The 24,796-nt window shown below is 41.8% G+C and overlaps 1 protein-coding gene across 4 annotated transcripts in view; it reads right to left on the reverse strand.

The window, feature by feature from the left end:
- Positions 1 to 24,796, reverse strand: part of efr3a (EFR3 homolog A (S. cerevisiae)) — a 168,594-nt gene that overhangs the window by 57,710 nt on the left and 86,088 nt on the right. For all 4 annotated transcript variants that reach the window (XM_039815921.1, XM_039815920.1, XM_039815922.1 and 1 more), the window contains 2 exons: positions 22,091 to 22,240; positions 1,804 to 1,947 (listed from right to left, as the gene is read on the reverse strand). In XM_039815921.1, coding sequence (XP_039671855.1) covers positions 1,804 to 1,947; positions 22,091 to 22,240 — 294 coding nt within the window. The remainder of the gene's footprint in view (positions 1 to 1,803; positions 1,948 to 22,090; positions 22,241 to 24,796) is intronic.

Raw genomic sequence — 24,796 nt, forward strand, 5'->3', positions numbered from 1 at the left:
GGAAGGTATCTACATAAGCGTGACATGTCGTGACACTGAAAAACAGAATAGGAAAAGATGTTCATATGTCATTTTGACACGAATACATATTAATAAATGACATGTTGATGTTTGAAAGTCTCGAGGTTTTGACATACAGTACAGGCCAAAAGTTTGGACACACCTTCTCATTCAATGTGTTTCTTTATTTTCATGACTATTTACATTGTAGATTCTCACTGAAGGCATCAAAACTATGAATGAACACATATGGAATTATGTACTTAACAAAAAAGTGTGAAATAACTGAAAACATGTCTTATGTTTTAGATTCTTCAAAGTAGCCACCCTTTGCTTTTTTTGGTAACTCTGCAAACCCTTGGTGTTCTCTCAATGAGCTTCATGAGGTAGTCACCTGAAATGGTTTTACCTTCACAGGTGTGCTTTGTCAGGGTTAATTAGTGGAAGTTATTCCCTTATTAATAAAAAAGCAAAGGGTGGCTACTTTGAAGAATCTAAAATATAATACATGTTTTCAGTTATTTCACACTTTTTTGTTAAGTACATAATTCCATATGTGTTCATTCATAGTTTTGATGCCTTCAGTGAGAATCTACAATGTAAATAGTCATGAAAATAAAAAGGAAACTCATTGAATGAGAAAGTGTGTCCAAACTTTTGGCCTGTACTGTAAATGCAGATATATATGTAATTAAAAAAATAATAATAAATATAAATTTTCAGATATTGCACTTGAATATTCTGAACGAAATATGCTGGAGCCTGTTTTGCCATCAATACTGCCGATGTTGTCTTTGCTGTAATCAGATCAGTAGATATTTATGTTTAACATGAAGTATACTGTTGTAGATACCTTCACGTAAAGTGTTACCGAACAATGTGTTGTAAATGGGCTAAAACCTGCTTCTACAACTGATTTAAAAACACCACATTTGATGATTTCTGTTGCACAAATGTGCAAGTTGATATCATCTAATCTGCTTACATAATACTCCTCATTTTTACTTAATTGATCCCCAATGTTCACACACTGTTTTGTTAGACACACAGGCCTGAATTACACACACATGCTCAGGTCCTTTACATGCACAAAATGGAGAGATGTCAGAGTGAGGGGCTGGGCTGCGACTGCTGGACAGGCGCCCCGAGCAGTTGGGGGTTTGATGCCTTGCTCAAGAGCTCCTTGGCAGTGCCCAGGAGGTGAACTGGCACCTCTCCAGCTACCAGTCCACAATCCGTACTTCAGTACGTTTTTTGGGGGGACTTGAACCCTCCTGTTTCCCAACCCAACTCCCCAAGGACTGAGCTACTGCCACCCATGTCGTTACATCAGAGTCCGATACGATACCAGTATCGGAAAAGCCTCCGATACCGCCTAAAATGCTGATATCGGTATGACAACGAGCCGGTGTTCATGCACCGATCCTGATACCACGTAATTTAGCCCAGAAGAAAATCTACTGTAGAAATAGAGATTTCTTTTTACTTTACCCGTGCCCCGACGACTAGCGTTATAAGCTAATTAGCAGTTTGCACATGTGTTATTAACCCCTAGGTTAATTTTGCGCCGGATTTGTCCTTTAACCTGAGCCAGACTGTACAACAAAGATAGAAATCATATCACATCCACACGGGGATAGCAGTATACAGCTGTTCAAACATCATCAAATACATGACAGACTGGTATCGGCTGTAAGTTCAGGTATCGGGAAGCAAAGAATGGTATCGGCCCATCTCTATTTGGTTACAGAGCCACTGAAGTTAAACCACTGTTTGCAGTCTCTCTAACGTTGAGGTACTCACACCAGCACGGGCCGGACGGCGTTGTTCATGTTGCCGTAGGCGGCCCGGCCCAGCAGCTCCCGGAAGCAGCTCTCCGCCAACGCCGCCGGGTTTTCCTCGCCGTCCTGACTCACTGACCCTGAAGGCGTGCTGGGGTGCCCCGCCCTGTCAGACAGAGACACACAGACAGACGAGTTAGAACGTGTATCCACAAGGTGAAAAAAGAAACTAGATAGATAGATAGATAGATAGATAGATAGATAGATAGATAGATAGATAGATAGATAGATAGATAGATTTTTATTGATCCCAAAAAATGGGAAATAACGTTGTTGCAGCAGCAAAATATCAGACACACAGCACACATACAGAGTATACATTAAATAATAGGAAACAATATACATGAAATAATAATTGAATACTACACAAGCAATATTTAAAATATATACAATTTGGAGATAAAATGTACAACTGTTTAAATAGATAAAGATAAACTTAATGTGCAAGTTGGGGAGCAAAAAGCAGCAAGAAAAAGAAGAGAAAGAAACCAGACTGTAAGTATTCAGACGATATATATATATATATATATAAAGCTGTTTTCTAAACTAAGATCATTTCTTGAAGCAGTAAGAAAAGAAAAAGAAAGAACCCAGACAGTGAGTGTTGGGATAAGAAATAAAAAGTGGAAGTAAATCGCTGCTGTGTAAGCGTGTTCCAACATTTACAATCTCCTTAAATCAAGTTTAAAGGAATGAAAACTAACAGCGCCGATTCAATTTGTCAGAAAGAAAAGAAATATCCTGAAGAAGCTCAACGACAACAAGCCAAGAATCACTTCTTCATATCGCACACAAAGAATCTGTGAAGAGACAGAGGGGGGGGGGGTATAAGAGTGCAGAGAGCAATAACATTTAGAGGGAGAGAAAAACTGAAAAGAGAAAGCTTCAGGATATGAGAGATGAATGGAGAGAGAGAGAGAGAGAGAAGTAGAGAGAGAGAGAGAGAGAGAGAGAAGTAGAGAGAGAGAATGAGTAAAGAATGACAGACTAAAGGCGGAGGAGAGTGAAAAGAAATCAATCAAAGCAGCTGGAAAATAAAGAAGGGATCAAATGAAACTATCGACCAGCCTCAATCAGATAGTGGTGTGTGTGTGTGTGTGTGTGTGTGTGTGTGTGTAGTCAATCAGTCTACATCAGGAGATAGAAACACTGCCGTAAAAATGTGTGGGCAAAAAATAGTTTCTAGTAATAAGCCATTTATATAATATATAATAGATAGCTGCACATTAGAGAAGCTGGAGCCGGCAATTTTTGTGGTTTCCCCAGCTACATTTACATTTACATTACATTTTGGTTTTTTAAAGTGGGGTTTTGAGCCAAAAGTGATGTCGGTGCACACAAGTGGTTTTATCTCCAGTAGAAGAACTGATCTCCGTTTAAACTAACACGCCCAAACCAAAATATCTCATCATCATTCTGGTATACTGGGCATAAACAGGAGGCAGCGTGGAGACTCCGCCCACTGCTGGTAGTTGCCATGGTAACGTGAGTAGCTTTAAGTCTCAGAGAACGAGACGTCGTAACCGATAAGACCCAATCAGGAGGAGAAGCGTTGGCGTCGGCGTTGCCAAAGGTCTCCGTTAGCAGCTGTTGAGACGGCAACACAACCACGCAGATTACCAACCAGAACGGGTCAGAAGGGTTTCCTAATGTCTCGGTTTAGGGGGAAACACCAGAGCAGGGGAATGAGAGGGGAAACACCAGAGCAGGGGGAATGAGAAAGTATATATTATATATATATATATATATATATATATATATATATATATATATATATATATATATATATATATACATACACACACACACACACACACACAAAACAAGTTGCAAAAAAGTAAGAAATAAAACACCTTGAATCGTTTCCTGTCTTTATTTTTGGCACCAAATTACAGTAGTAGTAGTAGTAGTAGTAGTATCGGTATTGATAAGCGGCATCGATACCCATCCCTAGTCGCCTATAAACAAAATGTAAACAGGAATATTTTGAGCATTTAAACAAATGTCCAACGCTGTCTGATCCTGCAGCTCTGCACATGAGATTAAAAACTAAAGGTCTTGTGTACAGCTTTGATAGGACACCGAGCAGGCCTACCCTTATGCATTATATTGATTAAATAATGTGATAGTAAATCACTTCCGCGGCAACAAGCCCGATGGAGTTAATGAATGGTCACAGATGGACCGTAGGCAGCCGGGGCTCGAGAGGGAAAACAATGCGATTACTGTCGGCCCACACAGGCGGTCCGGGGGAAATGAAATGCTTATTGCAGGGACATGATAGACAGAAAAAATGAAAAATCTCTCCTAGAAAAACAGAATATGCATGTTTAATGAAGTGGCCAAATGGGATGAGCAAAATACACAGTTAAGGGTTAAAGTCTTCCTGGGGACTGCAGGACATGGTTCAACCAGGCAGATGTAGCATTTCAATTCTAGAGAGGGTCCTGCAGGCTCCATTTACCGCGTGTTAGGATGAACCAAAGGAAATGATGCACAGCATATAGAGAGACGTCTGACTTAATGGAATGGTGCGGCTGTAAAGAAAATGCTCCCAAGGCTTTGAATATTTGGACTTGAAGGTGACTAAATTATTATACTTTTTTTTTTTCAGTTTTATTTGTAAGGGACAATGTGCAATTAAAACATAAATGTAACCATTTGATGCATTGCACCAGATTTAGCCGTAGGCTAATTTACTTGTGCAGTCCCACAGGAAGCACAAACACAAATACAGCATTTAAAAAAAAATCAAACATCGCTCAATAAGTTAAAAAAAAAGTAACAAATAGCAGTATATTACATTTCATATCACAGGGTGCAGCGGTATCCATAGCACACAACACAACCCCCCCCATTCTCACACACACACACACACACACACACACACACACACACACACACACACACACACACACACACACACACACACACACACACACACACACACACACACACACAACACAACACCACACACACACACACACACTCCCCAACAGCCCCACTGGAGAGAAGAGTGACACTAAAAGTTGTGAGGAGTGATTAACAGTGTGCGTGCATTGTTGGGAGATTTTGAAGTGATTTCTTAGATTATCTTTAAAGCTACCAAACAAACCACAGCTTTTATTACTATAGTTTTGTTCTGGGCGGGGGGGTTCAAAACTACATTACAAAGCACTTCACTGTCAGGAGACACAAAACACAGAGACTAAACACATGGCGGAATAATACAAGATTATTTTGTATAATATAAGTATTTTGTGCTTTGAGCGATGGTTGTAAGGTTTACTACGCCCCGAGGAAGGCTCAAGCCAGCGTACGTCTAAATGAATGAAAGGCCTTCGTTATTTTTTTTGGTAACCGACCTTGAATGAAGCGAGGAAGGGAAGCAAGTGAAGGAAACAGGGACACAATTCAACGACCTGAGACGTAGCCAGTGAGGGAGTCGGCATTTCCTCAAGCGGGATTTATATTTCGCCGTAGCTAGGTACGTAGGTACGTGGAGACACAAACCTACCTATTAGTTTAACATGACCAAAGAAATATTATGAGGATCATTTCATAATTTATTTTTAGAGAATTAATCATGTATTTTTGTGAAATGTGTGTATTTTATCAGACAGTCGGGTTAAAAGAGGTTAGAAGAAACAAAGGTGCAGAGAAAGAGAAAGGGATATGTGACGTCAGTGATGAAGAGAATTAAGAAAAAAAGTCAAAGTCATCTTCAAGGTGGCTGCCTGAAAATATAATACAGTGTGTGTGAGAGAGGGTGTGTGTGAGTGTGAGTGTGAGTGTGAGTGTGTGTGTGTGTGTGTGTGTGTGTGTGTGTGTGTGTGTGTGTGTGTGTGTGTGTGTGTGTGTGTGCGCTGTGGAACAACACGAGCATGCATTTCATTGTGAATCAAGGCGAGCTTTTCTTCCTTCTCAGCCTCTGGTTTCTGCACGCCATCCACGTCCGCCTACCCCGAGAAGCAATTAACAGAATCAAACGCCCTTGACCGCGGCTTCCCACCGGGTCCACCGAGGCTCGGTTAGAAAGCACCACAACAAGCTGCCGTGGGGCAAACTGACCACTGCTGTGTTTGGGGAACATTATGTGAAACAAATTTGCAACTGCGCGCTCGGGAAAGGAAAAAAAACGTAACAAAACAATAAAAACACGGTTCTTGGTCCGGAGCGGTTACTCCCTCAGGGGCGCCGACGTCTGACTGGGATGTCTTGGCGAGCGCTGAGTCACACAAATCTGCTGATGGACATTTTGTGCAGCGGTGCTGAGCTGATGGAGAAAACAGAGGTCGGGCCTAATGGGCCGAAAACTGCGGCAACAGCATCAGAACTAATGTCCAGCTGCCGTACAGGAGCTTTCTATTTCTATTCAAAGAGCAGCACGGACAAACTCAACCAGTGTCGGGGAAAGGGGTGTGTAGCAGCCCTGGGATCCAAAAAGAGAGAGTCTCAACTGATGCGCAAGGTGTCTTTTATTTAGTTTGCCAGACCAGCATGACGTTCAACATTCATTTCATCCATCGTCACCTTAGCACCGTGAAAACTCGCTGCGCTCACCAAGGAATTGCAAGACAATATACTAGTACTGTCAAACGATTAAAATATTTAAATCGCGATTAAATCGCATTAATGTCATAGTTAACTCGCAATTAATCGCACATTTTTATCTATTCTAAATGTCTCTTGATTTCTTTTCGTCCCATTATTCTTTTCTCATTTTAATGCTCTTATTAACATGGAAAAGTGGATAGGCTTGCTTTGTGCTTTTGTCGCCTGGCTTTGGGCGAGGCGGGGTGAATTGGCCATCAGCTGTGTGCTCGGCTATTAGCTGTGCGCTCGGTCACCAGCTGTGTGCTTGGCCATGAAGTGGTATTTCAGACTGGACGTGCTGCGATGATAGCCCAGTTCACAACGACCAAACACACACATCACTTTGGTCTTGTCAGTGGAACCATTTGGCAACTTTTTAAAAGTAAACTTACCATTCAGAATCTTATTGGCATCCATTTCAGCGTCTCGCCATCCACTCAAAACATAACGTTAGCCTGCTACTCTTTGGCCGGCTCGCGAGCCCAAACAAGTGTTTGCAGCGTGCCTGTTGTTTAGTTTCCCGTCTAGCTAGATCTGGTGTGGTGTTGTAGTTTTTCTAACGTTACTAGTTGTTGCAACAGCATGTGAAAAAAATGACAAAGTTTGCTAGGCCAAAAACAACGTTAACCTCGCGATAAAAAAATAAATGAATGGGTTAAAATGGGTTTGCGTTAACGCCGTTAATAACGTGTTTAACTGAGAGCACTACGATATACGATAGTGCCTTCTTCCCGCATGAAACGGGCGTCAAGTTCTCAAAGTTCATAAATGAAACAAAATCTCTTAGACAAAATCCTATAGGCCCAAACACAGCTGCGGACCATTCACACCCGCCAGCTACCTTGTGCAAAAACTACGGTGCCACCAAAGGGACTCATTTCAACATTACAGGTGCACAGAATTTCCAGTCAATCACATACACATAACATTATAGCACATACAAATATTTTACCAATAACCCAACCCATACCTATTTGTCATTAAATCAGCAGCATGCATTAAAACTCCAAAGTGGTCCTTTACAATGTGTGATAAGTGATATGCACATAATCTGCAGCTCTAGAGAACCGTTTGGCCTATTTTAGCTCCCCTTTTTTGGGGTTTTACAGTATATTTCCTGTCTGGTTAAGTCTGAGTGATTCCAGCTCTGATAAACACAGCAAAATACTCCAAATAGTAGTAGGAAATGCAAATATCCTTAATCAGTATTAACACAAAGCATACATTTCCCCTGCCAGTGTTTTTAAACTTCAGCATGGCCAATAATCACTGCACAATTCATGGAAATTAGATATTTGAGCAGTATTGCACATTTTTCTAACTATATTATCAAAAATATCACCTAACTTACAATTACTGTGCTCCACAAAAATTTGTTTCGGGCTCGAATCCAACCTGCGGCCCATTGCTGCGTGTCATGCCCCATCTCCCTCCCACCTTTCCTGTTTCCCCAAAAAAAGAGTGGCGGCTTTCTTCTTCAGTTGCTTCTTAACACTAGCCTGACAAGCCAGACCCACATCCAGATGTTGGGTCTGGGAACTCACCATTGGCAGGGCTCAATCCGAGGGGCGGGATAAACGGTTGTCTTTCAAATTCTCTCTGCACTCATAGCCAACCAGAGCAATACTAGTTTGATAGATTTAACTTTTGCCGTATCCGGTTGGCAAAACACCTCTTCCTTTTTTAAGAATGACTTCAGTGCCGTTCTTTGTTCTTTTCTCAAAGAAAAGATGAACTCCAAGTCTTCCAGAGTCGCGGCCAAAGCCGATTCCAAAGACCGCTGTTCTCCAGCAGCAGCAGCCATCTTCTTTGTTTTCAAGTAGCGGGGAATTCACGCAGAACCGTCGAAACTCGTCATTATGTTAAGCCCCGCCCACCGACTCTATACACAATGATTGGCCTGACCAGAGTTTGGTTTTTCCAGCTCGCAAGCCAACAGAGAGTTGCTAGACTGACCCCGGCTGCAAATTACATTTGCTGCTGCTAGGGGGCGTTTAGATTTCTAGGCTATCTTAACACAGATGTTGAACAGTCATTTAGTCATAAATTGATGACGGAGAGGCAGAGACATCAGACAGACTGGAGGGAAAAGTCAATTACTCCGGACTTATTTTCATTCTGACTCTGCATGCCGTGATGACAGAGCTGCGTGTGACTGCAGACATGTGAAAGAGGCGACATAACAATGGGATGGATGCTTCATGATTACAGATGACAAGCATGATAATAACCATGCAGTTTGAACTCTTGATTGTGGGAGGAGATGCGTCACTTTAACAGGCAACCCCCTCCTTTTTTTCTCCTGGACATTTTGAATGATATTGAGCAGGAATGACACTTAGGACCACACAGCGGACCAATGAACTCCTCCAATCAGGGGTTTGTCTGTTGCATGGGAGAAACCTTTGATTCCCTTTAAGAAATGGTAACAACTTGATGCCTGTCCCTTTACAGAGGCTACATTTACATCGCTATGTTTTACTTTAAAAACAAATATCTTCTGCTACATTTCCCCCTCTCATTCCCCCTGCTCTGGCGTTTCCCCTTCTAATTCCCCCTGCTCTGGTGTTTCCGAGCCCCTAAACCGGAGACATTAGGAAACCCTTCTGACCGGTTCTGGTTGGTAATCTGCGGGGTTGTGTTTCAGTCTCAACAGCTGCTAACGGAGACCTTTGGCAACGCCGACGCCAACGTTTCTCCTCCTGATTGGGTCTCATCGGTCACGATGTCTCGTTCTCTGAGACTAAGCTACTAACGTTACCATGGCAACTTCCAGCAAAAGGCAGAGTATACATGCTGTCTCCTGTTTATGTCCAGTTTACCAGAATGATGATGAGATATTTTGGTTTGGGGCGTGTTAGTTTAACCAGAGATCAGTTCTTCTACTGGAGATAAAAACACTTGAGCATTTGATATTTTGACATGGTTGACACTGCTAACAGGACATTTTTACATATAAATGTAGCTACAGAGGCACCAATGTGATCAATGCACCATTGCAGCCCAGTAGCCTTCCGTTAACCGCTTTCTTTCAGGCTTCTGATTGGCCAACATGGCTTTAGGGTTAGGTTTATATTGCAGCCTGTTGGTTTGGCACGCTCTTAAATAGCGCTTCTATGTGTTTTTGCGTTTTCATTTGGACGGGGATTTATTTTAATTTTTTTAACATGCTTGAATGGACATTGGCTGAGGCTACATAACAAGAAGCCTCAGACTGAATTGCCATTTGCCCAGTGCCATCTTTGTTGAGTTATTTTGTTTTGCACTAACCAATCAGCAGCGACTCACTTGATGATTTGTAGAAATGTTGATTTAAGAGTTGGTATTCAATTAAGTCGACAACCTGTACAGTTACTCCAATCTAGTCCACGCTTCTTAGCCATTTTTCTGACACTATTTTGCATGAATGTAGCTCGGCAGCTGTTGAGCAATTTAATTAGATGCCATCTGTGTTTGTTAATGCCTCCTACAAAGCTCTGATTGGTCAAAAGTTTCTCCAACCAGCTGAAATGGCCATCAATAAACACAAGACTAGAACTATTTGAATGCTGAACAAATAGGAGATGTGGGCAGTATGTTAAAAGGTCTGGAACCAGGCTCTGGATAATCAACAGCTGTTTAAAACAGATTTCTCTGGTACTACTTTCTACCAAAGGAATACTTATAAAATCAAAACTGCACTGCTACATTAAACCAGAGGTAACTGAGTACATCTGTTGTCTTGTAATTTAGCTGACATTACCCTTTAAATAGGTTTAAGATTTAAATTCACGAAGTTGGTATCAGAAGAGAATCAAACCAAACTACACAAATCAAATGATGAAAATAAGGATGTTGTGTAGTGACATGAATAAAAGTAAAAAACTAGTGGTTTAGTGCAGTGGTTCTCAACCTTTTTGAGTCGTGACCTCCCAGAATAATGAGGTTGGTGTTTAAAGAAAAGAAAATGAGCCAATACAGCAACAGCCAGATTTGAAGTTGACGTTAGATTTTAATATTTGATTTGATTATGAGATTTTTAAAATATATAACGATGTGTCCTTTCTGTTGAACCACATACATCCTACTTCTCCTCCTTTAAACAATAGACTTCCAGCGTTAGATCTGACTGAACGATGCGCTCGTTAAGTTGCAGACATTAGACCATTAGAAACGGCTGGGATGTGGCCATTAATGCAGAAATGTTCCCCGCGGTGATGAACGCACGGAATATATGCACCGCAATTATATTTGGATTATGTGAAAACTGTACTTCCATTTTAATCGTGAAAGATTAGATGTGTTGACTGGAGTGTTAAAAGCAGGAGAAAGAGGGAAGGAAGAAGCTCAAGGTTAGTATATATCCAAGACGTTCCACTTCCGAGATAAGAGGACTATGGTTAACTGCTCCTCAGATCTGTGCAGGGTAAATCCAGACAGCTAGCTAGACTATCTGTCCGATCTGAGTTTTCTGTTGCACGACTAAAACTACTTTTGAACGTACACGTGTTCCACCAAAACAAGTTCCTTCCAGAGGCTATTTAGCAGCGGCACCGTGGCTCCGTCCGACGCTTAGCACCGCCCAAGACAATTGTGATTGGTTTAAAGAAATGCCAATAGACCAGAGCACATTTTTCTCCCATCCAGGAATACTGTGTGGACTAGCCAGACCCTCCTCCACAGCACTGTGGAGGAAGGTCTGGCAATGAGAAACTAGCTCAAGGTTCACAAGAGCTTCCACTAAAGGGGAATTGTTATGGAGTGTTTTCTCTAGGTTTGTGGAAGACTGAGGTGCACGTATTTGGCGATGGGTTCAGGGATCCTCCTTTAAGAAAATACATCTATTTTACACCATTTTGGACCTATATTACTACCATATGTGTGTCTAACACTTTGGAAAAACTAGAGCAGTTAATAAATAAATAACAATCAAAAGGCTTAAAGACTATACTTGCTATAGAAGTCCACTGGGGACCAACTATAAACATTAGATCTGAGAAAAGTCATTTAGTTACATTCATTCGGGTTAGGTGGTGCCAGAAATGTCTTGGGTGCTGCACTGAAAACCCTGTTATTTAAAGTTTTAGTCTCTTACACTTGGGCAAAACCTCTCAGTTAACACAGGCAAGATGTGGAATTCTTTACCATGGATTATCAGAGAGTGCTGTACTTTTAAACATTTTAAATTTAGTCTGAAAACACAGTTGAAGGACAATCAAATCTGTAGTCATTGAGCTGACGGTTTTCATTTCAAACGTATGAATGAGAATATAGTATTGTTCGTCTGTTTCAGGGAGTTGGTTCATTTTTTTTGTTGTTGTTTTGTTTTTGTTTTCGGTGTTCCGTGCCGTCGGCTTTAATTTGGGCTGATTTGAATTGTTGAATTATGAACAATTTCTCGCTTAAAATGTTTTCAGAAACCCGTTTCAGTGAACTATTTTCGTAAAATACGAGATCGTATTCCGAACGAGCCACCATTATGGTCGGCTTTGAAATTCGGGAGAAGCCAGACCCACGTGACGCGTTTGTCATTTCCGCCGCCTGCTGTTATGGAGATATATTATGTCTCGTGCACACGCAGAACGTACACTCAAGTCGGCGTTGCTTCGGTGTGTTCAGAGGGACTTTTTGGACCGATGGGAGCCGACTGATCAATCTGACTGGCTTTTCTGCCGACGGTTGGCCGTCGGGTTGGTGTGTCAGGGCCTTAAAATGAATCAACGCTGAACATTTTAACATTCCTGAAGGGAGGATTTATTCCAGGACGGTTGGATTAGACTCCTCAGGGTCAATCCAAAGGACACATTTGTCCTGGTGGCCTGCGTTCTGAGACAGGTTGTGTCCTGCTGAAGGACAGGCTTTTGAATTGTTACAGTTCCAGCTCGGCTCACGCATGCAAGTCAAAGTTATTTGAACTTATTCAGTTCAAACTAAGTACAAAGGAAAGCTTGCAGGCTACCTGGCATCATTTAAATGAAAAAAATCCCCTTTTTCATGTGCTAATGATGTTCACAGTTGGTGAAGGTTGTTCTCAAGGAGATTTCTTTGATGCATAGTGTGACACTTTTCATCAAAGAGAAAGCCTGTTAGTTAAAAAGGAGAGCCCAAATTTGCTTTTTGTGATCCAAAATGTATGTTTATATTGCCCCCCAGATGTTATCAGCAGGTTTGACACATTTCTCCACTAACAAAGCTGCTCTGCACACACACGGATGAGGACCCAGGTGCACACGCTGATGTTTTAACCGATCCTGCTGATCAACAGTAGTTGACGGTAAAGTGCCAAGAAATTTAGCCAATACGAGTCAAGGGGATTAAGACAACTGCTAGCAAATATTGTTTTAAACATTGCAGGTTTCAAAATATCCCCCGGGATGAAGTCGGAAAAGAAAGCCAAGTGTTTTCGGAATAGCCTAACAAATCTTTGTTTACCCATCAAGTTGCATTCATGTTCTGTCTGCGTCTTAAATGTCTACAGATGAACTGCCACCGGAGCATCGAGGCTAATCCGACGCTGCTCCAAGAAAGGAGTTGGTCGGAAGACGAAGCAGCAGCGGAGCCAGACGACAGGTATGTGTTCCACTTTAAGCCGCCTACACGTGATAAGTCATGGCTGCAGTTAAGCCCACCTTTGTTGAGTCCAAGACAAGTTCAAGACCAGATCTAGTAAAGATCGAGTCAAGTCCGAATCCAAAAAGGTTTGAGTCCAAGTCCGAGTCCATATGAGACACAGTCAAGACCGAGAAAGAAAGAATCAATTTAGGCCACATTATTTACTTTAAGTATAACAATTTAACTTAAGTCACATAAAGCTGAAGTGCAACTTATACATATTAGATGTTGAGTCTTATTATTGTGGTGTAACAAGACCATTCTGGACAGCCGATGGAAAATGTAACAAAGAACAAGCAACACACAGGTCATGTTCACATTCTTGAACTGAACAAAAGCATATCGTTCTGGACTCGGTCCAGACCAACTAGAATATTTGCAGACGCCAATGGCCAAGTCCGAGACAAGTCCGGGTTCAAATATCAACGAGTCCAAGACGAGTTCAAGATGCAAAATGCTGCTGCTCGCTTTTTAACATATGCATCTAGACATGCACACATCTCTCCCGTTCTCTACACCCTACATTAGCTCCGTTTTAGAATCAATTTTAAGATTTTATTGTTTGTTTTCAAGGCCTTAAATGGCCAGGCCCCGGGGTATTTGTCCAAGATTTTAGCCCTGCCTGAGCACAACCGGTCAATGCGGTCTTCAAATCAACTGGTTTTAGAAGTCCTGAGATCAAGGTACAAACTGTGGGGTGATGGTGCTGTCGCCGTTGCTGCCCAATGACTCTGGAACAAGTTACCCCCTGACATTCACACTATTACAGATGTAGCTCTTTTTAGATCCAAACTCAAAACTTATTTGTTTAGAATAGCTTTTAATACGTATTAGTGGTGTGACAGTTTCCCTCTCCTCCTCCTGTTTCTATGTAACCTTTTCTGATTTTACTTAAGTTTCATTCTTTTTATTGTCTGATATGTTGTTTTATTCTTGGTTCCTGATGTAAAGCATTTGGATACCTGCTGGTTGCTGTAAAGTGCTATATCAATAAATGTTGATTGATTGATAATAGAAAAATGTCTGGAAGTCCGGACTCAAGTACTACAGCCCTTTGATAAGCCGTAAAACCGTTCTGTGCTTGCCGTTCCACTGTGTTCCTATGGGGAGAGCGGTGCGGCCCAACTAGGCGAAGTGCTACCCCTTTGGCGTCGTGCACGGCTCAGAACTGCCGCCGAGCGCTGCGCCCAAAGTTCAAATTATTTCAACTTTGATCTCGTTGCCTCTGACCTTTCAAGGCGCAACCAACTCCAGAAGTAATAATGGAAAAACCCCACAAATCCTCACATTTGTGAAGCCGATTAATGACTTAAACAATTAACAGCTTATCAGGACTGTTATGAATTATGTGAATCAACTAATCAATTGATGATCACTTTTTAGAACTCGTCAATTCTTGACATTTGTCTGTGAAATTCATTAATAACATTGTTGACGAAAGTGATTTACGTCTAGAAAAAAGTGTGTTCTGGATCACTGCTGTCTCAAACGGCAGAAGAGAAAAACTGAAATTTTGTGGATTAGGAACACATTATGAAAAAATGTTGCCGCATACAAAGGCAGATATAGTCATTAAAACTTTGGTGTCTCTGCAGGGCTGCAGTCAGATAAATTTTAACTTCTGCTTAGCATGAGTGGGTGGCGTGTTGAAGCCTCTGAGAGATCTCCAAGTTAACGAGAAAAGGTGCGATAGAGCTGTGTCAACTTTGGAGAGGCAGTGACCGTCAAATGGGAGTTCTTTTTTTACGCGGTTCATTTTCTGAACCGGCTTTACACCACCCTGAACTTGTAGCGACTTGTTTTTTTTTGTTGAGGGGGGTGAACTTATTTTAATTCAGAGGGTTGTGTTTTTCCAAAAGTTGAGTCTGTCTCAACTTTTCGCTGCAGGCCCGCTAGGATTAACCCCTTGACGCCTGAATTTATTCACAATTATATAAACAAAATATTATGTATGTTTCTGGCTCCAAGCTGATGTTAAATTAAGTTGAGATTGTTAATTTGTCTATAGCATATGGAATAGATATAAATTTAGGTATGATGCAAATTAGCGACAACAGGCATTATGGTAAAATTCTTTACAAAATGGTAAAATTAATAAAACAATAGATTTCATTCATGTCACAAAGTTGTTAGAACTTCTAAACTGTAATTGACAAATACATGGATCTTGACAACGGCAAGAAAGAAAACACTCTCCTACTCCTTAACATTGACAGTAGTTTCTTTAGGGTTAGGGTTAGGGGTAGGGTTAGGGTTAATTTTGCTTCCGTGAACCGGATGTATCTCCCACTCCGACCGGTCCTACGAGAAACCAGTGCATGCAAAAGGTTCCGAGGTATGTATCGCCTGTAAAAAAAAACGCATTGGGGGGAATACACACGCTATCTCGCCTGCAGTCGGAATGGAAAGGGTTTGATGCAAATTAGTGACAGTCGGCGTTAAGGGGCTAAGCAATGGTTAGGGTTAGGTGCCTTGAAGTCGACGTTGGACGCACCACCCCATCCTAATTGAAAGGAAAGACCTGTGTTTTTTGCCAGACCGTCGGGCAGCCAACGCAGGCAGGAAAGAGCCTCCCTGTGACACCTGTGGGCGTGAAGCCCCTCCAACACCACATAATGACATGGAGACATCGGCGCCGGTCGGATCACACCCTAACCCCTAAGGTCCTCCACATGTGATGGAGGGAGGTATCGGTACTTGTGGGGCGCAAGCAGAAGAGGAAGAAGAAAAACACAGGGAGGGATACATAGAAAGAAAGACGAAGAAATAAACCGGGTCAAAAAATAGCTTTTTGTTCACATGGAAACCAACCGAATGAGATGGAGAGAAGCAGCCCCGATGAAAGTAAGGAGAGTAGAGGAGACAATAGAGGAGAGGAGCGAGGATAGACAAGAGAGGAGAGAAGAGAGACAAGAAAGGACACGAGAGAGGAGACAAGTAAGGGGGGAGATAAGAAAGGAGAGACAAGAGAGGAGACAAGAGAGGAGAGAGGAAAGGAGACAAGAGAGGAGAGGAGAGTGTATTGATTCCAACGGGAGAAGTGAACGTGAACAAAGATTATGAGCGATCCTTTCGCCCCGTAGTCAAAAAAGTAAATATTGGAGCCATTTATCACAAGCCACATATCTCCAGAACATTCTGACACTAAAATGGCAGTTTTCAGACGGACACGTCATGGCTTTTAGCTGTGTAAATACCTAATGTTAATAATAAATTATGCAAGTATAACTTTTCATCGCTACACTTTCAAAAGAGGCCACGCCCATTTAGGAGACAGGAAGTGTGCACCGTTTCTTACCATTGGTGGCAACATGAAAAGCAATCCCTTTAGTTATAGAGAATCTTAGACTATGCCCCTGTGTATGTACACGGAAGTACAACATGTATCTACATGTTCATATTTTGATTTAAAGTTTACTGAGTCCACTACCTGTAGAAAGGCGTTGTTTCTTGAAAAGAAAACACACAAACCAAAGCTGGAAGTGTTGTACTATAATTCGGGATCTTAAGTTCAATTCAAAACAGGGAGAGCAATCTTTTGCCCGGCAGCGAGGTCAAGTGGTTTTCTTTTGTATAAATATGTATTTTAACTCTTTATTTTTGTCAGTTAAGTAACATTATCATCTTTCCCATACACATTCCATCAGATGGTCTTCATGCAGTATTCTAATGCTGCGTTCCAGGCAACCAGTAACTCGTGTTTTCACAACCTTCTATCCATGAAAGTGATCCTGGAACGGCAGTCAAACCCCTAACTTACTCCCCGTGAACTGGTACCAGATGGTTGTACTCCCAGTTACAGTTTTTGACGTCACACACACATAAACAACAATGGTGACCCCTGTTGATGCTGTACAGACGCCGGTGGTCAACGGTGAGAAATAGAAATAAATAGACATAAATGGGCAACGTAAAGTAATTCCGCACATTGTAATCAAAACAATACACGAACAATACGATTGTGTACTGCTACAAGTTATGTTTATAAAATGAAGCCCAAAATATGTCGCTGACTAGAAATCACTAGTATCAGCTAGCACTAGCTAACGTCAACGTTAGGTAGCTGCTAGCTAATGTCAACGTTAGGTAGCCTAACCTGAACCCTGCCAACGGCACAATGTTTAGCTAGCCAGCGTTGCCCGTGTGCCAAATGTCATTATTTTTTATCATCAGACGCACAAATCTGCTTTACGTGAACGTAACTAAACAGACTTTCACTCAGTCACAGTTTATCTGGACGATGACGTGCTGGAACGCTACCAAGTCGTGAGTCGTGACTTGAAGTCGTAATTTACAGGCTAAAAATTGTGTCTGGAACACAGCATTAAATACATCTAAGAACAACAACACACACAAAGAACAAAGAATGAAAAACCCTAAACCAGCGGTCTTCAACATTTTTTAGGCCAAGGACCCCTTAGCTGAAAGAGAGACCGAGTAGGAACCCCCTACTACTGTACATATATTGTATAAAATTGAGTTGTATGTTAAACTGGGCATGTTAAACTGGGCTAAAATGGATGAAAATGAATAGATATATATTATTTATACATCATGTTTTAATGTTAAACATATATGTGGAAGGCACAGTGAATTCTTAAGCCTAACTGTATGGCTACCTATATTAAGCTTATCTTCAATGTGTATGAAATGAAATGGTTTTCTTTTCACAAATAGGTCAAATTATCTTTCCTAATAATAGGTTGGATTCATATTATTGTATATTTTCAGACATATTTGAATTTTTGAAAAGATTAACTTTCAAAAACATTTTAGACATAATATGGCGGCCCCCCTGCACTTACTCTGAGGACCCCCTAGGGGTCACGGACCCCTTGTTGAATATCTCTGCCCTAAACAACTAAACCTCAGTAACAAAGACAGTCAAAAACACCCTTAAAACAGCACCTCTTGTAATTGAATCAAATCCATAATTTCCTCAAACACCTTTTTATTGCAATAGGCCTTTAATATATACGAGGAAGCGATGCCATACCTGGCTAAATTTCCCTTTGCCATTGTTCAATCTGGTTAATGAGTATATTAGGTAATGTAATTTGCTGAAATGCATGCAGTGCACTCGGCCCTCAATGGGCCCTGAGTTTTAAATAAAGGTTTGAAATGAAATTCAAAGGAAGACGTCTCTGTCATAGGTTTAGTCCATTTCCCTGAGTTGTGGCTTGTTTACATTCTTCCAATTGCGTATTTTTTACTTTACTTTTTTTTCGTACTTTTTTGTGGAATATGGGAGATCAGAGGTAGAGGAGTCAACTGGAAAAGAAAGAAAGAACAGGTGAAAAATGGCAAGAGGAGTATAGGTGAGACGACAGCTGTGAGGCGCAGACACCAAGCTATATATAATAAGCTCCCTGTCCTGACTTATTGGTCTTTTCCATAAATCTTCCCATCCTCAAACACCAGTGACAGCAGAACAACGGCCTCAGTCTCATGAGGAGAGGAGGGGGTGGGGGGTAAACTCCCCAGTGTGACACATCAGCGGGATTTCTTCCTACAGGCCTGGGTTTGAGGGCTGAGTGGATGTAACGAGGACTGAGGTGTGTGGAGGCGAGAGCGAGCCGAGGCTTTAAATCCCCCGGCTCGAGTTCAGACGGGGAGGGGTTTATATTCCTTCAGCCGGCGCTCGCCGATCCAGAGCTGGATTTAGTTTAGATCCCGACTCGTCTCGCGGTGCAGGCGGCGAATGTTAAAGTGGTAAGAGGTGAAACAAAGAGCAGAAAACATACGCCAGGCTCTCGTCACTTTTTGTATCATGAGATACAAACATAGACTGTTAATATCAAAAGGTCCCATGACATGGTGCTCTAGGGATGCTTTTATATAGGCAGGGCTCGACATAAGCAATGGCCCGATGGCCCGGGGCCAGTAAAAACGTATGTCGGGCTAGTTGATCGGCCTGCTGCACCTCCCCGCGGGCCGAACCAGGCCCTTCACAGATTTTGATCCGGCCCGCATATCAATTTAGGTTCACAATCAAATTTTGGCCCACCTGGTTTTGGTTGCTTTTTCAACCGTTTTTCCCCCACTTTTTCCAAAGTTTTTGTCACTTCTTCCAACATTTAGACAGTAAAAGAAGAAGTTACTGTAACCTGAAATCATTTTGAACTTTTTGAGAAAATAGTCACAGGGGAATGCTGGGATATCAGAAGCATTGTGAGCCGCCCAGGTAATATCGGTCCCCATCACAGAAATAGTTCCCTATATAGTGTGTTTTCCATTCTGTAGTGGTGTTCAAATTCTCCGCGGTTAATTTCATTCACTATATAGTCCACTATAAAATAGCCACATTGCACAGCGCTAATTAGAGCGTCCATACGATGTAGCCTACATTTCACTCCCGTATCCCACAATGCAATGCAGTCGTGATTTCCCGGAGGAGGAGAAGAAGAAGCAGAAGGAACCGCGGAAACTGAAAAGGAAAAATGGAGCAGAGACTTTCGTTTCTGAACAGTGGAAATGTAACATGGACCATATATAATATATACAACCTTTTACTCTCCTCCTGAGGGCTCGGTTTGTTTCAGGGACGAATTAGAAGTATTTTAGGTTTGTTTACATGACGCTGGGCGCGCCCGCCTCCGTCACACAAATAACGGCCGCATCTCCTGACGCAGCGATGTTTTCACTGTAGTGTCTGAAATCTGGTTTGGTCGTTCCCTATATAGTCACTATTTAATAAACACTATAGAGGCAAGGCAGCGTCATTTGTATAGCACATTTCTCGGTTTGAAATAGACGGAAACGAAGAAGATAGATGGAACAGAAAAAAAAAATGTGTGTGTGTATATATATATATATATATATATATATATATATATATATCTCGTGGGAATAGTGAGTGAATGAGGGAACGGTTTCCAACACAGCTAGTGACTGTTGTCCTTGAAGGTGGAGTAAAGTTTGAAGTTGCAGGAGAAGTAGTTTACTTTCCTAATTATCTGGAGAGAAAAAGCACCAACCCGTCATGTGTATTTAATTGACTGGGGAGTTTTGGGTGTTGAGGTTTGGCCCATTAATAAGGTCACCTCCACGCTCCAAGAGTTCTCGCCTCGGACAAAATTTCTCCAAATTTCGGGGTGGAGAATAAAGACTTTAGTCACAGTTGTCCCAGACTAAACTCTGTATCAATCAATCAACATGTATTTATATAGCACTTCACAGCAACCAGCAGGCATCCAAAGTGCTTAACATCAGAAACCAAGAGTAAAAACACATATCATACAATAGAAAGAATGAACATAGAAAACAGTAAAATCAGAAAAGGTTAAAAAGAAACGAAGAAGAAGAATGAAATTGTCACACCACTGCTACGTATTAAAAACCTCACTAAACAGATAAGTTTTGAGTTTGGACCTAAAAAGAGCTACATCTGTAATAGTGCGAATATCAGGGGGTAACTTGTTCCAGAGTCTCGGGGCAGCAACTGCAAAAGCCTGATCACCCCACAGTTTATACCTAGACCTCAGCACTTCTAAAACTCGCTGATTTGAACAACGCAATGACCGGTTGTGCTCCCGAAAAGTAAAACTTTCAGACAAATACTCTGGGTATGTGTTTTCAGCATTTGTGTATTCTTTCATGTATAGTGGCTGCCCAGAGGCAACCCCCGAGTGGCCCAGCCCGTGTCTCAGCGCTCCCAACCAGAAAAGCAGAGAAAACCCCCGAGAAAAACAGGGTTTTTTATTTTTTTTATAATTTTTCGGTGAATTTTAGGCCTTTATTTGACAGGACAGCTGAAGACATGAAAGGGGAGAGAGAGGGGGAACGGCATGCAGCAAAGGACCGCAGGTCGGGGTCAAACCCAGGCCTGCTGCGTCGAGGAGAAAACCTCTATATATGGGCGCCCGCTTTACCAACTGAGCTATCTACTACTGAGCTAGTAGTACAGATTGTGAATGCACAATCACTCCGCAGTAGCCTAGCAACTTTCAGCCCAGAACGCAGCCCGACGTTTAGAAAAATGTAGTGTTAACGGCAGAAGTAGTAGTCATGTGATACAGCAGTGTTTCCCAAAAATAGACTAATTTGTAGCGGTGCGCCGCATTATCAACACCGGCCGCCGCACATTGCGTTTTGTAATAAAAACGCTATTTAAAACACGTTCATTCAGCTCCATTTTTCCCCTGCTCTCCTCCGTCTCTCTGTCACTTGTGTCTTGCTCACACACACAGTATGGAGGCTTAAAACACCATCGAGCCCACCGTGCACGCAGCGTCTGTCTCCATCAAGGAGAGAAGACGGCTGGCCAAATTCACAAGTTCGGAAAAGGTTGGGATCTATCTCGTGAACACCTTTACACAATCACACATTAAAAAGTGCCATAAAAATATTTTATATTCTGAATAGAATGTTGTCAGTGTGTTAATGTTGGAGTCCTGACCCGACTCTTAGCAAACAAGCGATTGCGCCCGCTTTAGAAAGTGAACTAGTCGCAAGTTTGCGGTAAAATGCAGTTGGGTTGTCGAGGTCAAAACACTATATGTAGCAGCTGTGAATCAAATAAACGTATTATAAATGTTATGTCATTTTTTACTCTTACACTGAATGTTTGCTGCTTCAGTATTGAAAAGTATTTTCCGCGACTGAAACGGAGCTCAACAGTCCCACCAGTGGAATTAGTTATGTTATTAATTTGTTTACAATATTTTCAGGCTTCAACCAGTGAAAGAGAGGGTCAGGGAGAGGGAGAGAGAGAGAGAGAGAGAGAGAGAGAGAGAGAGAGAGAGAGAGAGAGAGAGATTTCTTTAGGCACCCCCATTTTTCGATACTCGTTACTTTAGAGGCCATTCAATCGGTGCCTAAAAAGTATAGAATTCGGTACCCAGCCCTGAAGACATGCTTAACTTTACCTGCTGAAAAAGCACCACTTTAAATATTGTGTTTACCACAGATGTGCTCATAAGTTTCTTGGAAATAAATCATTCTACATGGAAAAAAAAAAAGAGAAAATTGCTAACTGACTAAGGAAATCTTAGTCGACTAAGACCAAAACGACCGATTAGTCGACTAATCGACTAAGTGTGTGCAGCTCTAGTGTTCAGTACCTGTCCAGGTCTTCGCTGTCCTGCATGTTGAACAGCATGGACGGGATCAGTTTGTCCATGTGCTGAGGCTCCCAGATGATGGCCTGCAGCTCATCATTCACCGTCTTCCTCACCACGCCCTGCAGACCCTTGATCCCAGCCACACGGATCCTGACACGGAAACACAGTCCTGTTAGATAGCTACGACAAGATAATTTAGGGATTCTTCAGTTACAATAGTGATTTTGCTTGACATGAAAGAGATTTTCAGAGAACTAATGCTGTAAAGCACCATCCACCACCACCAAGGCAAATTCCTTGTGTTACTTGGGCTACATTTACATCGCTACGTTTCGGTTTTTAAGCAGAGTTTTGAGCCAAAAGTGATCTCCGTGCACACACGTGTTTTTAGCTGCAGTAGAAGAACTAATCTCTGTTTAAACTAACACGCCCAAACCAAAATATCTCATCAACATTCTCGTATGCTGGACATGCGCGTGCCGGGGTAAAAAGGAAGAAGCACGTTCATGTATTACTTCGCCTGTTGCTGGTAGTTGCCATGGTAACATTTGTAGCTGTAGTCTCAGAGAACGAGACGTCGTAACCGATAAGACCCAATCAGGAGCAGAAACATTGGCGTCAGTGTCGGTGTTGCCAAAGGTCTCCGTTAGCGGCCGTTGAGACTGAAACACAACCCCGCAGATTACCAACCAGAACGGGGAACGTCAGAGCAGGAGGAATGAGAGGGGGAGGAATGAGAGGGGGAAACGCCAGAGCAGGGGGAATGAGAGGGGGAAACGTAGCAGAAGATATTCGTTTTCAAACTAAAACGTAGCGATGTAAATGTAGCCTTACTTGGCAATAAATCCTTTTCTGATTCTGATTCTAAATTACACAAGGAGCCCTCTAACCTGCTGCATTATTAAACATTTTGATTGATTTTATTTGACCCTTTCGTTATATGATACGATACAGCTTTGCACCATACGTTAATTGTTAATGTTGCCGTTAAGAATTGACCCCAAATCAGTTACACAGTGACAGAATAAGTGCTTTCTTCCGTGCAGAGGGTGTAATGCAGAGACATAGAGCTAAAGCCATATGTGAAAATGGCCATGCCAGGTTTTTTTCCCTCTCCCAACTTTGGAGCGTTATTTAGCATGACATGGATTCCTTAGATCGTCTAGTTTCATACGATACCAACATCTTCACTCTAGCTTTAAAACGGAGCCTCATGCTTAGGATTTTATGAATCGATATCACATCGTTCATCGATTTGAAAATCGGAATATCAATTTTGGTTGAGGTGAAGTTGACTCACTTTGTCTCAACTTCCAACTCCTCTTTACATTTCAATATATATACACACACACACACACACACACACACACACACACACACACACACACACACACACCAGTTTCTTCTTCAATCTGCCAGAAACAGGACTGATCAGAGCCCAGATAGTCTGACTTTACTGTTTACTATTTCTGTCGCTGCTCTCTGTTTCCGACACAAATAACTGTACGAGCAATAATATGAGAAACAGTGCGGGTGACCGCGCCTTAGGCCTTATCCAATAACCGCCAGGGAAATTCTATTTGGGATTTCCTCCCCACCTGCTGCGAGACGCCGCCAAATGGAATAATAAAATACAGGGGGAAAAAAAGCTAAGTGAAAAGTCATACTGTTAACAGCGCGGTATCAAGCCAACTCAAAAATAATCCCAGCATCCCCTAGCTCTCGCCCCCAACCACCACCAGCATGCACATGCTCTCTCATACATACAAATGACGGGAGACGAGATAAAAGTCCATTTCTATGCACAAATATGCTCACTCGCCTCTGCAGAGACACAGGTCTCAGCTGCTACAGTCACATTTTTGCAAATAACTGCAGCAATACTCGAGAAGAGAAGTTATTTTCACAATAAATGAAAGAGAGAACTCTTCAGGTATTGTTTTAATACACTGGTCATCTGTATTAGAGTCAGGGGTGGCATCTCAGTGGGGAAGGCGTCCTTTAAATTGCTCTGCGGTGTCACAGCCTCTCCTGAGCCTCACCGCCACCACCAAGCTATTTTTACCAACCTAACAATGCGGCTGGCAGGCAGAGTCTTTGTCTTTCTTGAAAACAATAAAACATTGTGTTTGCCTGACGTCTGGAATCCTAAACAGGCTCATTTTTCTCTTATTAAAAACACAAACTAATTTTAAATTGGTTTACATTCAAGGTGAATTATAAAGCATGTGGAGGAAGGTGGTATTTTGTACAAATTAGGGGTGGCACATTCAAATTTTATCTGCTCAAATACTCTATTACCATTTTTAATTGGCTGTTTATTCATTTCCCGGCTATAATAGAGAGCTCACGTTGTGCAACAATTGAAATATATTATTGCATTTCTGCCAAAGAATACACTTGGTAGCATTCAATTTAATTCAATTAAATACAACTTTATCTATTCCTGTGAGGGCAACTGTACGGTATGCAGCAGCTTGCCAACCAAATTAACAGAACCAAACTAATAAATACAGTTAATAACAAAAACATTCAAAACGCTGTATGCTCAAACACTATATGTGGACTTGGTTGGATGCAGAATCTACAAAGAAACACAAGGCAATGATGCCATAAAAAAGCAAGAAAACAATAAGGGGCCCAATATTGAACCCTGGGGGATCCCACACGGGATGCTAGCTGGAATAGATAAAACATTTCCTAAAG

Source organism: Perca fluviatilis, chromosome 11 (genome assembly GCF_010015445.1).
Source record: "Perca fluviatilis chromosome 11, GENO_Pfluv_1.0, whole genome shotgun sequence".
Lineage (NCBI taxonomy): Eukaryota > Metazoa > Chordata > Actinopteri > Perciformes > Percidae > Perca > Perca fluviatilis.